This window comes from Rattus norvegicus, chromosome 5 (genome assembly GCF_036323735.1).
Source record: "Rattus norvegicus strain BN/NHsdMcwi chromosome 5, GRCr8, whole genome shotgun sequence".
Classification (NCBI taxonomy): domain Eukaryota; kingdom Metazoa; phylum Chordata; class Mammalia; order Rodentia; family Muridae; genus Rattus; species Rattus norvegicus.
This window is the reverse complement of record NC_086023.1, coordinates 106,036,108-106,050,110: the sequence shown is the minus strand read 5'-3', so window position 1 is coordinate 106,050,110 and position 14,003 is coordinate 106,036,108. Positions and strand designations below refer to the sequence as shown.

General features: G+C 40.9%; 1 protein-coding gene across 1 annotated transcript in view; it reads left to right on the top strand.

The window, feature by feature from the left end:
* Saxo1 (stabilizer of axonemal microtubules 1) overlaps window positions 1–14,003 on the top strand; it is a 156,350-nt gene that overhangs the window by 89,188 nt on the left and 53,159 nt on the right. Inside the window, exon 3 of the mRNA XM_006238373.5 lies at window positions 5,522–5,727. Within this exon, the coding sequence (XP_006238435.1) occupies window positions 5,522–5,727 (206 nt within the window). The remainder of the gene's footprint in view (window positions 1–5,521; window positions 5,728–14,003) is intronic.

The following is a 14,003-nucleotide window of genomic DNA, read 5'->3' as shown; positions in this document are numbered from 1 at the left end:
TTCCTTATCTTTTTTGATGACTTTTAGTTGGAAATTGATTTTATTTGATATTAGAATGGCTACTCCGGCTTGCTTCTTCTGACCATTTGCTTGGAAAGTTGTTTTCCAGCCTTTCACTCTGAGGTAGTGTCTGTCTTTGTCTCTGAGGTGTGTTTCCTGTAGGCAGCAGAATGCAGGGTCCTCGTTGCGTATCCAGTTTGTTGATCTATGTCTTTTTATTGGGGAGTTGAGGCCATTGATGTTGAGAGATATTAAGGAATAGTGATTATTGTTTCCCTTTATATTCATATTTGGATGTGAGGTTATGTTTGTGTGCTTTCATTCTCTTTGTTTTGTTGCCAAGACGATTAGTTTCTTGCTTCTTCTAGGGTATAGCTTGCCTCCTTATGTTGGGCTTTACCATTTATTATCCTTTGTAGTGCTGGATTTGTAGAAAGATATTGTGTAAATTTGGTTTTGTCATGGAATATCTTGGTTTCTCCATCAATGTTAATTGAGAGTTTTGCTGGATACAGTAACCTGGGCTGGCATTTGTGTTCTCTTAGGGTCTGTATGACATCAGTCCAGGATCTTCTGGCCTTCATAGTTTCTGGCGAGAAGTCTGGTGTGATTCTGATAGGTCTCCCTTTATATGTTACTTGACCTTTTTCCCTTACTGCTTTTAATATTCTTTCTTTATTTTGTGCGTTTGGTGTTTTGACAATTATGTGACGGGAGGTGTTTCTTTTCTGGTCCAATCTATTTGGAGTTCTGTAGGCTTCTTGTATGCCTATGGGTATCTCTTTTTTTAGGTTAGGGAAGTTTTCTTCTATGATTTTGTTGAAGATATTTACTGGTCCTTTGAGCTGGGAGTCTTCACTCTCTTCTATACCTATTATCCTTAGGTTTGATCTTCTCATTGAGTCCTGGATTTCCTGTATGTTTTGGACCAGTAGCTTTTTCCGCTTTACATTATCTTTGACAGTTGAGTCAATGATTTCTATGGAATCTTCTGCTCCTGAGATTCTCTCTTCCATCTCTTGTATTCTGTTGGTGAGGCTTGTATCTACAGCTCCTTGTCTCTTCTTTTGGTTTTCTATATCCAGGGTTGTTTCCATGTGTTCTTTCTTGATTGCTTCTATTTCCATTTTTAGTTCCTTCAACTGTTTGATTGTGTTTTCCTGGAATTCTTTCAGGGATTTTTACGAATCTTTCAGGGATTTTTGCGATTCCTCTCTGTAGGCTTCTACTTGTTTATTAATGTTTTCCTGTTTTTCCCTAAGGGAGTTCTTCATGTCTTTCTTGAAGTCCTCCAGTATCATGATCAAATATGATTTTGAAACTAGATCTTGATTTTCTGGTGTGTTTGGATATTCCATGTTTGTTTTGGTGGGAGAATTGGGCTCCGATGATGCCATGTAGTCTTGGTTTCTGTTGCTTGGGTTCCTGTGCTTGCCTCTCGCCATCAGATTATCTCTAGTGTTACTTTGTTCTGCTATTTCTGACAGTGGCTAGACTGACCTATAAGCCTGTGTGTCAGGAGTGCTGTAGACCTGTTTTCCTCTCTTTCAGTCAGTTATGGGGACAGAGTGTTCTGCTTTCTGGCGTGTAGTTTTTCCTCTCTACAGGTCTTCAGCTGTTCCTGTGGGCCTGTGTCTTGAGTTCACCAGGCAGCTTTCTTGCAGCAGAAAGGTTGGTCTTACCAGTGGTCCCGAGGCTCAAGTTTGCTCTCGGGGTGCTGCCCACGGGCTCTCTGCAGTGGCAGCAACCAGGAATACCTGCGCTGCCGTTTCCGGGAGCTTCAGTGCACCAGGGTTCCAGATGGCCTTTGGTGTTTTCCTCTGGTGTCCGAGATGTGTATGCAGAGTGCAGTCTCTTCTGGTTTCCCAGGCGTGTCTGCCTCTCTGAGGGTTTAGCTCTCCCTCCCACGGGATTTGGGTGCAGAGAACTGTTTATCCGGTCTGTTTCCTTCAGGTTCCGGCGGTGTCTCAGGCAGGGGTCCTGCCGCTCCTGGGCCCTCCCCCACGGGAGCCCAGAGGCCTTATACAGTTTCCTCTTGGGCCAGGGATGTTGGCAGGGGTGGGCAGTGTTGGTGGTCTCTTCTGCTCTGCAGCCTCAGGAGTGCCCACCTGACCAGGCCGTGAGGTCTCTTTCCCACAGGGTTTGGGAGCAGAGAGCTGCTTCGGGCCGGGATCCGCGGGTGTGCGACTTCCGGTAAACACAGGATGTGCCCGGTCCTAGAGGAATTCTGCCTCTGTGTCCCGATTTCACCAGGCAGCTTTCTTGCCGCAGACAAGTTGGTCTTACCTGTGGTCCCGAGGCTCAAGTTTGCTCGCGGGGTGCTGCCCACGGGCTCTCTCAATTATTTTGTTTTAAAAATTATAAAATATTTTATTTTTTCTTTAAAATATGGGAGAGACTGGGGTAAATGTAAATACTAGCAGAAAGGAAATGGTTGGGGAAAGATGGTGAGCGGTAGGCTAGGATGCAGGCTAGGGGGCAGGCTAGGGGCAGGCTAAGAGTCAGGCTAGGGGGCAGGCTAGGGGCAGGCTAGGAGATGGTCTGTGGATGAGGAGCTCAAGCAGGCGATTTAGGGAAAGAGTGACAGGTCTTTTGGCAAATAGGAAGCCTCCCCCCAACCCCAGGAGAAGAGTACATTTTAACATGATTGATTCCCTGGCTACTATAATACATTCTGAAATTTGCATAAATATTAAACTATTTAAAAAAAAGTAAACGTTGCTTGGCTCCTGTGAAAATTCTCCATTCCCCACTTGCAGGCAAATGGTTTTGGTTAGCAATTATGTAATTTCCCCTTTCCTTTTCCCCTGTTCGTGCCCAACACCTTTCTTTAACTTAGCCAAGTGATTTGAAACAAAGTTGCTATAACGTTCCCGTTCCAGCAGGGCCACTTTAACCAGTACTTAATTTTAGTTTAACTCTTGGCTTTCCGGGCTGGGTAGCTTTTATAGCTACCTATCTAAAGAAAACTGAGATCTTTGACCTCCTTCTCCCCCCTCTTTATTTATAGTCACAGTGAGGCTAAACATTGGGAAATGTACCACAGGAAGAGAGAAGCCATTGAATGCTGAAAAAAGAAGTTATTAAATTTAAGCAATTTCTGGATAGAATAAAAATATATTTTTTTAAATAAACTTGCAGGACGTAAGATTATGTGAGATTGGGGATAGGCAGTTAGCCTGTGGCTAGTGATAGGTTTCAGTGAATATTGCCAACATGAAAATCTACTGAGGAAACCCATACATTTTGCTAAAATTCATTTGCAAGCCATGGTGACTATTTTGGGGCCAGAAAAAAAATGAATCAAACCTCAAGCTTAAAAATGCTCCTGAAGGTGAGAGGCTTCTCCTCCCCTAATTATTTGCCTTTTCTATATCTGGTTAATGAATTCAAATGAAGATGCATGTTTATAATGGGATTTGATTCTTTTGTATGTAAGGAGATTCAGTAATGACTCCCTTCCCTAAGCTTAGCATGACATCTGTCTTGTGTGTCTGCTGCTGTCTTTGAGGAAGGACTTGAGGATAGTCCCTGAGCTGGTGAGTGTGAGCATTGTTTAGCAGCTTTCTGTGGGTGAACAGTAGATGGGCATTGAGCCCACTTCAGCTGTTAGACTGCAGGTCTGGATACCCTTGGAAGGTGGCATCTTGGAGGAGAAGTAGGCTTTGTAAGGTAGTGATCGAGCTCTGGGGTGGGAGACCTTACCATGCAAGCTTGGACAACTTGCTTTGCTCATCAGTACTGGCCATTGGTATATTCTGTTATTTCTCAGAAGTGCAGAGGGACCACAGCCTGGTTAGCCATCACTAAACATAGATAAGGTGGCCTCAACATCCTGCTCTACTCCAGGGAGTGGAGAAACGTTCAGCTCCTGTTAGATATTTTCTCTTCAGAATGAACTTTAGCAGGAAGTTAACTCTCAGGTTAACTGATTTTCAAATGGTGTTTTAGCCATTTTCATCGGTCCATGCAGCTCACGGAGGAGTAGTGTCTCCTAGTGTCTTGCTGCGATTGGTTGCGTGTTGAGCAGTCGCTAAGTGAGGGTCCTTAATCTAAGAAGGTTACAAATGTGGACCCGATCCTTGATTTCTTACTAGCTTCTTGTCAGCCTGTTCACTCCACAACTCCCATTTATATGATTGACTTCCGGATGCTGGTGTCCCTCAGCTTCCCTTCGCTGTTAGCCCATGGTGAGGCTGCTAGGAAGGTGGGCCAGGCTGCAGTTGTTGTTCTTGTCACTAAGATATATTTCAAGATGTATCAAGAGGGTGTTCTAGGAGTTCAGCGGAAGCATCTCCCATTTTCCACTTGCGGTCCCAAGGAGACTAATTCTCACGCTTCTACGCTCCTTCATCCCACCAAGCATGCTCAGGACCTGCTTTGGGTTTATGGACAACCCCGTGTATAATTCATGCAAGACAGTTTACAGTGGAGCGTGTTACCCTTGCTACTCAAGCATGGCTCAGTAACACTGCCCCAGGTTTCAGCCTGGAAGTAGGTTTTATTAGTGTTTAACCCAATGTTTCCTGTCTGGAAACCTCTCCCTTCCATTGACAGGGCTGTTCACTTAAGTACCTTTAAGGGAAAAACCCTGCTTTTCCCTTGTCCTGTTTGGACAAATGGGATTCAGGCAAAAGCAGTTTGTTTTTGGAGGGACTGGTATTATGGAGAAATAGGCAGTGGAGACTGTTGCAGTGGGCAGTATAGCCTGACCCTGCTGGGTTTGTCCAGTGTGATGGGCAGGTGCCACCCTGTCATAAGTGTGGAATGATTTGGGAAGTGACTACTGAGCCATGCTTGACAGAATGGTGGCACTGACAGCAGTAGATAGCGAAGATGTGAAGACTTTGTGTCTCAATGATATTTTTTCTCTTTTGGGTTTTCTGTAAGGCTGAGTAGAGGAGGTAAATATCAGTAGTGGTTCCTGAGAACACAGAAAGGTGAATGTATCTGAAAAACAGATGCTAACCCCTCATGAGGGATTGGATGGATGACAGGTAGGAGATTCGCTACAGAAGAGCTGTCCTCAGTGAGCCTTGTGGTTGACATGTGGCGTAGGTAGGGGTGGGGAGTAAGTCAGGGGACAGGTGTGAGACAACTTGTAAATTGCACGGCAGAGTTGGGTTTTATCTGGAAGACAAAGCTGATCTGAGTTCTTATTCACCATTTATTCTGGACACACTGAAGCAATGGAACAGAAGAAGGAAGATAGGAGAAGGTTGTCATGCAGTCCAAATGAAAAGGGTGTCAGGGTCTAGACCAAAGGGGAAAGAAAAACCAATAAGGTAGAGGGGCTGCTCCTGGTGAATGGCAGGCTCTGTGGCTTTGAGGGGCAGAGTCAAGGACACCGAAGGTGTCAAACATGGACCAAAAGTGAACTATAGTGACATGGTCCAAAGTAGAAGAGAGGAAAATAGAAGGTAGGGAGATTAAGTAGAATGTTGGTTGATGTGAGCCGAGGGGACACCACTGTCCATTTATGAGCAAGGACCCCAATGACATGTGCTTATTCTTCTCCTAGGAGAGACTTTGGGCTTCACAAAATGTTACCTGTGAAATTCTACCAGCCTGCCGCATACGTTCCGAGTCAAGAGAGTATGAATCTACTCACCTCGTATAAACACGATTTTAACTACATCCCTACCTGTCCAGTTGGCCTCATCAAACCTCGGGACAGTAAATTTCCGAATGGTGACAAGACAGTACAATATCTGCCTACCTACAAAGGTGAGAGAAGGATTAAGGAGAGGACAGGCCAAGTCTATAGACCCAGACTACAGACTATGTGCACATCACCTCAGGGCAAAGGTCAAACCACGAACTGCAGGCTAAATCCAGCTGACAGCCTATTTTTGTACAGATGGGAAACTAAGAATGGCTTTACAATGTTCAATAACAAAAAATTATTTCAGGACATGTTGAAAATTACAATATTCGACATTCACTGTTGGCCGGCACATTATATTGGAGCACAGTCATAGCCTCTCTTTTATACAGCTACGATAACTGCCTCTATGCTACAGTGGGTGATCATGGCGGAGGCTCCACAGGTGGCAGAAATGTGCAGAATCGTGGCCTTTTAGAATATATTTTATGATCCTTGTATGACTTGCTTTCTTTTTTTTTTCTGTGTTTACATTCATGTATTATAAAATAGTGTAGCATATGGTCTGTCATGACATTTCTGTTGTATTTCCATTTGAAACCATACTTAATGTCATTCATTTTAAAGAAAAAAATTAAAAAAAATGAAATTTAAAGAACACTAAAATTTGCAAAAAGAATACTGAATTTACAAGTAAGCAAAAATTAGAAATTTTTATTCATTACATTTTGATGATTTCTTTCTATTTTTCTTATACTATTTTTAATCCAGCTTAAATTTTTACATTTTGACCTAAATCCTGGAATGAGGCACATTTAAAAGAAAGCACTACACTTTAATATGAGTTATAATTTCAATACAATAATTTCTTCCACGTAATTAGTTTTCATATTTTTTTCTGGTTAGTTTTTTTTATTGGATATTTTCTTTATTTACATTTCAAATATCCCTTTTTCTGGTTTTCCCTCTGAAAAATCCCCATCCCATCCCCCTAGCCCCTGCCTCCATGAGGGTGCTCCCCCACCTACCTACCCACTCCCTCCTGCCTCCCCACCCTCTCCTACACTGGGGCATCGAGCCTTCACAGGACTAAGGGCCGTTCCTCCCACTGATGCTCCACAAGGGCTATCCTCTGCTACTATGCAGCTGAAGCCATGGGTCCCTCCATGTATACTCTTTGGTTGGTGGTTTAGTCCCTGGGAGCTCTAGGGGGTCTGGTTGGTTGATATTGTTGTTCTTCCTATGGGGTTGCAAAAACTCCCTCAGCTATCTTAGTCCTTTCTCTTAACTCCTCCATTGGGGACCCTGTTCTCAGCCCAGTGGTTGGCTGCAAGTACCCACCTCTATATTGTCAGGCTATGGCAGAGCCTCTCAGGAGACAGCTATATTAGGCGCTTGTCAGTTTGCACTTCTTGGCATCAGCAATAGTGTCTGGGTTGGGTGGCTGTGTGTATATGGGCTGGATCCTCAGGTGGGGCAGCTCTGAATGGCCATTCCTTCAGTCTCTGCTCCAAAGTTTGTCTCCATATTTTCTTCTATGAATAGTTTTGTTCCCCCTTTTAAGAAGGCCTGAAGCATCCGCACTTTGGTCGCCTGTCTTGAGCTCCATGAGACTGTGGGTTGTATTTTGAGTAATTTGAGCTTTAGGGCTAATAGCCGCTTATCAATGAGTGCATACCACATGTGTTTTTCTATGATTGGGTTACCTCACTCAGGATGATATTTTCCAGTTCCATCCATTTGCCTATGAATTTCATAAAGTCATTGTTTTTGATAGCTGAGTAATATTCCACTGTGTAGATGTACCACATTTTCTGTATCCATTCCTCTGTTGAAGGGCATCTGGGTTCTTTCCAGCTTCTGGCTATTATAAATAAGGCTGTTATGAACATAGTGGAGCATGTGTCTTTGTTATATGTTGGAGCATCATTTGGGTATATGCCCAGGAGTGGTATAGCTGGGTCCTCAGGTAATTCAATGTCCAATTTTCTGAGGAACCTCCAGACTGATTTCCAGAGTGGTTGTACCAGTCTGCAATCCCAACAATGGAGGAATGTTCTTCTTTCTCCACATCCTTGCCAGCACCTGCTGTCGCCTGAGTTTTTGATCTTAGCCATTCTGACTGGTGTGAGGTGGAATCTCAGGGGTGTTTTGATTTGCAGTTCCCTGATGACTAAGGATGTTGAACATTTCTTTAGATACTTCTCAGCCATTCGATAATGCTCAGCTGAGAATTCTTTGTTTAGCTCTGTACCCCATTTTTAAAATAGGGTCATTTGACTCTTTGGAGTCTAACTTCTTGAGTTCTTTGTATATTTTGGATATTAGCCCTCTATCAGATGTAGGATTGTTAAAGATCTTTTCCCAATCTGTTAGTTGCTGTTTTGTCCTAATGACAGTGTCTTTTCCCTTACAGAAGATTTGCAGTTTTATGAGGTCCCATTTGTTGATTCTTGATCTTAAGAGCATAAGCCATTGGTGTTTTGTTCAGGAAAATTTCCCCTACTTTCTTTTCTATTAGTTTGAGTGTATCTGGTTTTATGTGGAGGTCCTTGATCCACTTAGACTTGAGCTTTGTACAAGGCAATAAGGATGGATCAATTTGCACTCTTCTACATGCTGACCACCAATTGAACCAGCACCATTCATTGAAAATGCTGTCATTTTTTTTCACTGGATGGTTTTAGCTTCTTTGTCAAAGATCAAGTGACCATAGGTGTGTGGGTTCATTTCTGGGTCTTCAATTCTATTCCATTGATTTACCTGCCTGTCTCTGTACCAATACCATACAGTTTTTATGACTATTGCTCTGTAATACTGCTTGAAGTCAGGGATGGTGATCCCCCCAGAAGTTCTCTTATTGTTGAGAATAGCTTTTGCTGTCCTTTTTTTGTTATCCAAGTGAATTTGCAAATTTTTCTTTCTAACTCTATGAAGAACTGAGTTGAAATTTTGATGGGGATTGCATTGAATCTGTAGATTGCTTTTGGTAAAATGTCCATTTTTACTATATTAATCCTGTCAATCCATGAACATGGGAGATCTTTCCATCTTCTGAGATCTTTTTCAATTTCTTTCTTTAGAAACTTGAAATTTTTGTCATAGAGATCTTAAACTTGCTTGATTAGAGTCATCCCAAGGTATTTTATATTATTTGTGACTATTGGGAATGGTGTCATTTCCCTAATTTCTTTCTCAGCCTGTTTATTCTTTGATTAGAGAAAGGCTACTGGTTTGTTTGAGTTGATTTTATAACCAGCCATTTTGGTGAAGTTATCAGGTTTAGGAGTTCTCTGTTGGAATTTTTGGGGTCACTTAAGTATACTATCATATCATCTGAAAATAGAGGTATTTTGACTTCTTCTTTTCCAATGTGTATCCTTTTGACCTCCTTTTGCTGTCTTATTCCTCTGGCTAGGACTTGGATTACTATATTGAATAGGTAGGGAGAGAGCATGCAGCCTTGTCTAGTCCCTGATTTTAGTGGGATTGCTTCAAGTTTCTCTCCATTTAGTTTGGGGTTAGCTACTGGTTTGCTGTATATTGCTTTTATTATGTTTAGGTATGGCCCTTGAATTCCTGATCTTTCCAGGACTTTTATCATGAAGGGTGTTGGATTTTGTGAAATGCTTTCTCAAGAAGCATCTAATGAGATTATCATGTGGTTTTTTTCTTTGAGTTTGTTTACATAGTGGATTACGTTGTTGGCTTTCCATATATTGAACCATCCCCGAATCCCTGGGATAAAGCCTATTTGATCATGATGGATGATCATTTTGATGTGTTCTTGGATTTGGTTTATGAGAATTTTATTGATAATTTTTGCATTGATATTCATAAGGGAAATTGGTCTCAGTTCTCTTTCTTTGTTGGGTCTTCGTGTGGTTTCGGCTTCATAGAAGGAATTAGGTAGTGCTCCATCTGTTTCAATTTTGTGGAATAGATTGAAGAGTATTGGTATTAGGTTTTCTCAGAAGGGCTGATAGAATTCTGCATTAAACCCATCTGGTACTGGGCTTTTTTTTTTCTTTTTTTTCTTTTTTTTGGTCGGGAGACTTTTAATGATTGCTTCTATTTCTTTAGGAGATAAGGGACTGTTTAGATGATTTATCTGATCCTGATTTAACTTTGGAACCTGGTATCTGTCTAGAAAATTGTCCATTTCATCCAGATTTTCTGGTTTTGTTGAGTATAAGCTTTTGTAGTAGGATCTGATGATTTTTTTTGAATTTCCTCAGTTTCTGTTGTTATGTCTCCCTTTTCATTTCTGATTTTGTTAATTTGGATACTATCTCTGTGTCCTGTGGTTAGTCTGGCTAAGGGTTTATCTATCTTGTTGTTTTTCCTTAAAGAACCAGCTCCTGGTTTTATTGATTCTTTGTATAGTTCTTTTTGTTTCTACTTGGTTGATTTCAGCTCTGAGTTTGATTATTTCCTGCCTTTTACTCCTCTTTGGTGTATTTGCTTCTTTTTGTTCTAGAGCTTTCAGGTGAGCTGTCAAGCTGATAGTGTATGCTCTCTCCTGTTTCTTTTTGATACACTCAGAGCTACGAGTTTTCCTCTTAGCACTGCTTTCATTGTGTCCCATAATTTTGGGTATGTTGTGCCTTCATTTTCATTAAATTCTAAAAAGTCTTTAATTTCTTTCTTTCTTTCTTCCTTGAGCAACTTATCATTGAGTAGAGTGTTGTTCAGCTTTCATGTGTTTGTGGGCTTTCTGTTGTTTTTGAAGACCAGCCTTAGTCTGTGGTGATCTGATAGGATGTAAGAAATTTTTTCAATCTCTTTGTATCTGTTGAGGCCTGCTTTGTTAGCAATTATATAGTCAATTTTGGAGAAGGTAACATGAAGTTCTGAGAAGAAGGTATATTCTTTTGTTTTAGGATGAAATGTTCTATAGATATTTGTTAAATCCGGCTCATAACTTATTTTAGTATCACTATGTCTGTTTAGTTTCTGTTTCCATCATCTGTCTATTGATGAGATTGGGGTGTGTGTGTGTGTGTGTGTGTGTGTGTGTGTGTGTGTGTGTGTGGTGTAATATATATGTTGAGCTTCAGTAAAGTTTCTTTTATGAATGTGGGTGGGATGCCCTTGAATTTGTGGCATAGGTGTTCAGAACTGAAAGTTCATCCTTTTAGATTTTTCCTTAGAATATAAGGGATTTTTCCCTTCCTTGTCTGTCTTGATAATTTTTGGTTGAAAGTCGATTTTATTTGATATTAGAATGGCTACTTTAGTTTGTTTCTTGGGATCATTTGCTTGGAAAAATTTTTCCAGCCTTTTACTCTGAGTTAGTGTCTGTCTTTGTCACTGACGTGCATTTCCTGTATGCAGCAAAATGCTGGGTGCTGTTTACATATCCAGTCTATTAGTCTATGTCTTTTTATTGGAGAATGGAGTTCACTGATATTAAGAGATAGTAAAAAAAAGTGATTGTTTCTTTCTGTTACTTTTGTTGTTAGAGATGGAACTATCTTTGTTGGCTATCTGCTTTTGGGCTTGTTGAAAGAAGATTACTTTCTTGCTTTTTCTTTCTTGTTTTCTATACAGTGGGGAATCTGTTCAAATTTAAACTAATTAGGAATCTATAATTGCTTTGTTTAATTTATCCAACTATAAGAAATTTGAATATAGCATACAGAGATTTAATGCATTATGGTTACCATCAGTACATTTTTTACTGTACATACAGTGCTTCACCAAAACAATACCTCATCTACAGAAGTAGGACACGACTTTTTTTTTCCATGCTAGGTATTGAAACCAGGTCCTCCCAAATGCCAGACAAATTAACTGAGCTACATTTCTTGCCCCATACCATATCATAGCAATTTAATACCATAAATTAGTTTTGCCCGTTTAAATTTTTTGTTAGATTGATTTATTCTTCTGAAAATATCTGTATTTTAAACTGACACATAATAATTATACCCATTTATAGGGCATGAGGTGGCATTTTAATAATATGTGCATTGTATAAGGTTCAAAAATTGTTAATTTTTACTTTATGTATTTAGCTTACTTTTGATTTGTGTATATGTGTGTATCTGTGTTGAGTATAGGGCATGTATCTGCATGCCCGTGGAAGGCAGAAGGGCTTTATATCTCTTGGAATCAATATTACAGGTGGTTGTACTGCACAGATGCTGGAAGCCTATCTATGTTCTCTTGAACATCATCTCTCTAGCTCCCACTTTTAAGATTTATTATATTATCATTTTGGTTGTAAGGTTTTTGCCAGAAACACAGACATATTTGTGTCTCTCCACAGTGCTAACATTTATTGAAAGCTAAATCATAAGCCACTTTGGATTGATTGTTTGCACATGGCCAATTAGTCTTGACTTCCCTTTGAATCTGGTCAGGGAAAACACAGTGTCCTTTATTATAATATAACTATGACTATTAACTCTCAGATCATTCATTACATATCTTCTGGCAATTATATCTCTCTATATAGGTTTCAGAAGGGTTGCAAAGGAGCTAAGGATGCCATAGAGTTCAAAGGGGCTGTATCAGAGGCAGGGAACTGTTGTAGATGCAGACTCTCGGAAGGTTACAGTAAGATAAAGTATTAAGCAGCCCAACTGGAGAGCTGCTGCAACGTCTGCAGAACTGAGTTGCTGCACTATAGAGATGCAAGTCAGTAGAGGCCAAGTTGGGAAATTGGTCCTTATAGAAGACAGAATGGATGGATAGATGGATGGATAGATGAATGCATGGACTGGACAATTTAGTTGACCTCATCAAGCAGTGAGGACCATGCTGAGTTTGAACTCCAGGAGACAAATGGGAGTTCTTTGTTGGTGGAACTCTTGAGGGACATACTGGGTGGCCAGATGACAGGTGTGTGGGGTCATCATTATTGGAATGTTATAAAGGTAAGTGTATCACATTCTTTGTTCATCTTTATATGTTTGTTAAATGCTTGGGCCTGTTTTTCTGATATTTTAAAAAAGATTTATTTACTTCTAATTTATGTATTTGAATGATTTGACTGTGTGTATGTATGCTTATCTTGTGGGTGATGGGAACAGAATGCAGGGACTCTGGATGAGCAGCCAGTGTTGTTTACCACATCTCTCCAGCCCCCTAATGTGGTTTTAGTACCATGTTCCAGGCTACTTTGCTAAGTTGATAGGTGGCATCTTTGTACTTTTTTTTTTCTTTCCATCATGAATTTATTGTTAGTTTCATGAATAAGCAAAGTTTATAATTCCCTGCCTTTTCCAGTTCTCAAAGTAAATTACATTGTAGGATACAATTAAATTATCTGAGTTAAACAACTCTTTTTTCTTTTTTTTTTTTTTTTATTAACTTGAGTATTTCTTATATACATTTCGAGTGTTATTCCCTTTCCCGGTTTCCGGGCAAACATCCCCCTCCCCCCTCCCCTTCCTTATGGGTGTTCCCCTCCCAACCCTCCCCCCATTGCCGCCCTCCCCCCATAGACTAGTTCACTGTGGGTTCAGTCTTAGCAGGACCCAGGGCTTCCCCTTCCACTGGTGCTCTTACTAGGATATTCATTGCTACCTATGGGGTCAGAGTCCAGGGTCAGTCCATGTATAGTCTTTAGGTAGTGGCTTAGTCCCTGGAAGCTCTGGTTGCTTGGCATTGTTGTACTTTTGGGGTCTCGAGCCCCTTCAAGCTCTTCCAGTTCTTTCTCTGATTCCTTCAATAGGGGACCTATTCTCAGTTCAGTGGTTTGCTGCTGGCATTCGCCTCTATATTTGCTGTATTCTGGCTGTGTCTCTCAGGAGCGATCTACATCCGGCTCCTGTCGGTCTGCACTTCTTTGCTTCATCCATCTTGTCTAATTGGGTGGCTGTATATGTATGGGCCACATGTGGGGCAGGCTCTGAATGGGTGTTCCTTCAGTCTCTGTTTTAATCTTTGCCTCTCCCTTCCCTGCCAAGGGTATTCTTTTTCCTCATTTAAAGAAGGAGTGAAGCATTCACATTTTGATCATCCGTCTTGAGTTTCGTTTGTTCTAGGGATCTAGGGTAATTCAAGCATTTGGGCTAATAGCCACTTATCAATGAGTGCATACCATGTATGTCTTTCTGTGATTGGGTTAGCTCACTCAGGATGATATTTTCCAGTTCCAAACATTTGCCTACGAATTTCATAAACTCGTTGTTTTTGATAGCTGAGTAATATTCCATTGTGTAGATGTACCACATTTTCTGTATCCATTCCTCTGTTGAAGGGCATCTGGGTTCTTTCCATTTTCTGGCTATTATAAATAAGGCTGCGATGAGCATAGTGGAGCACGTGTCTCTTTTATATGTTGAGGCATCTTTTGGGTATATGCCCAAGAGAGGTATAGCTGGATCCTCAGGCAGTTCAATGTCCAATTTTCTGAGGAACCTCCAGACTGATTTCCAGAATGGTT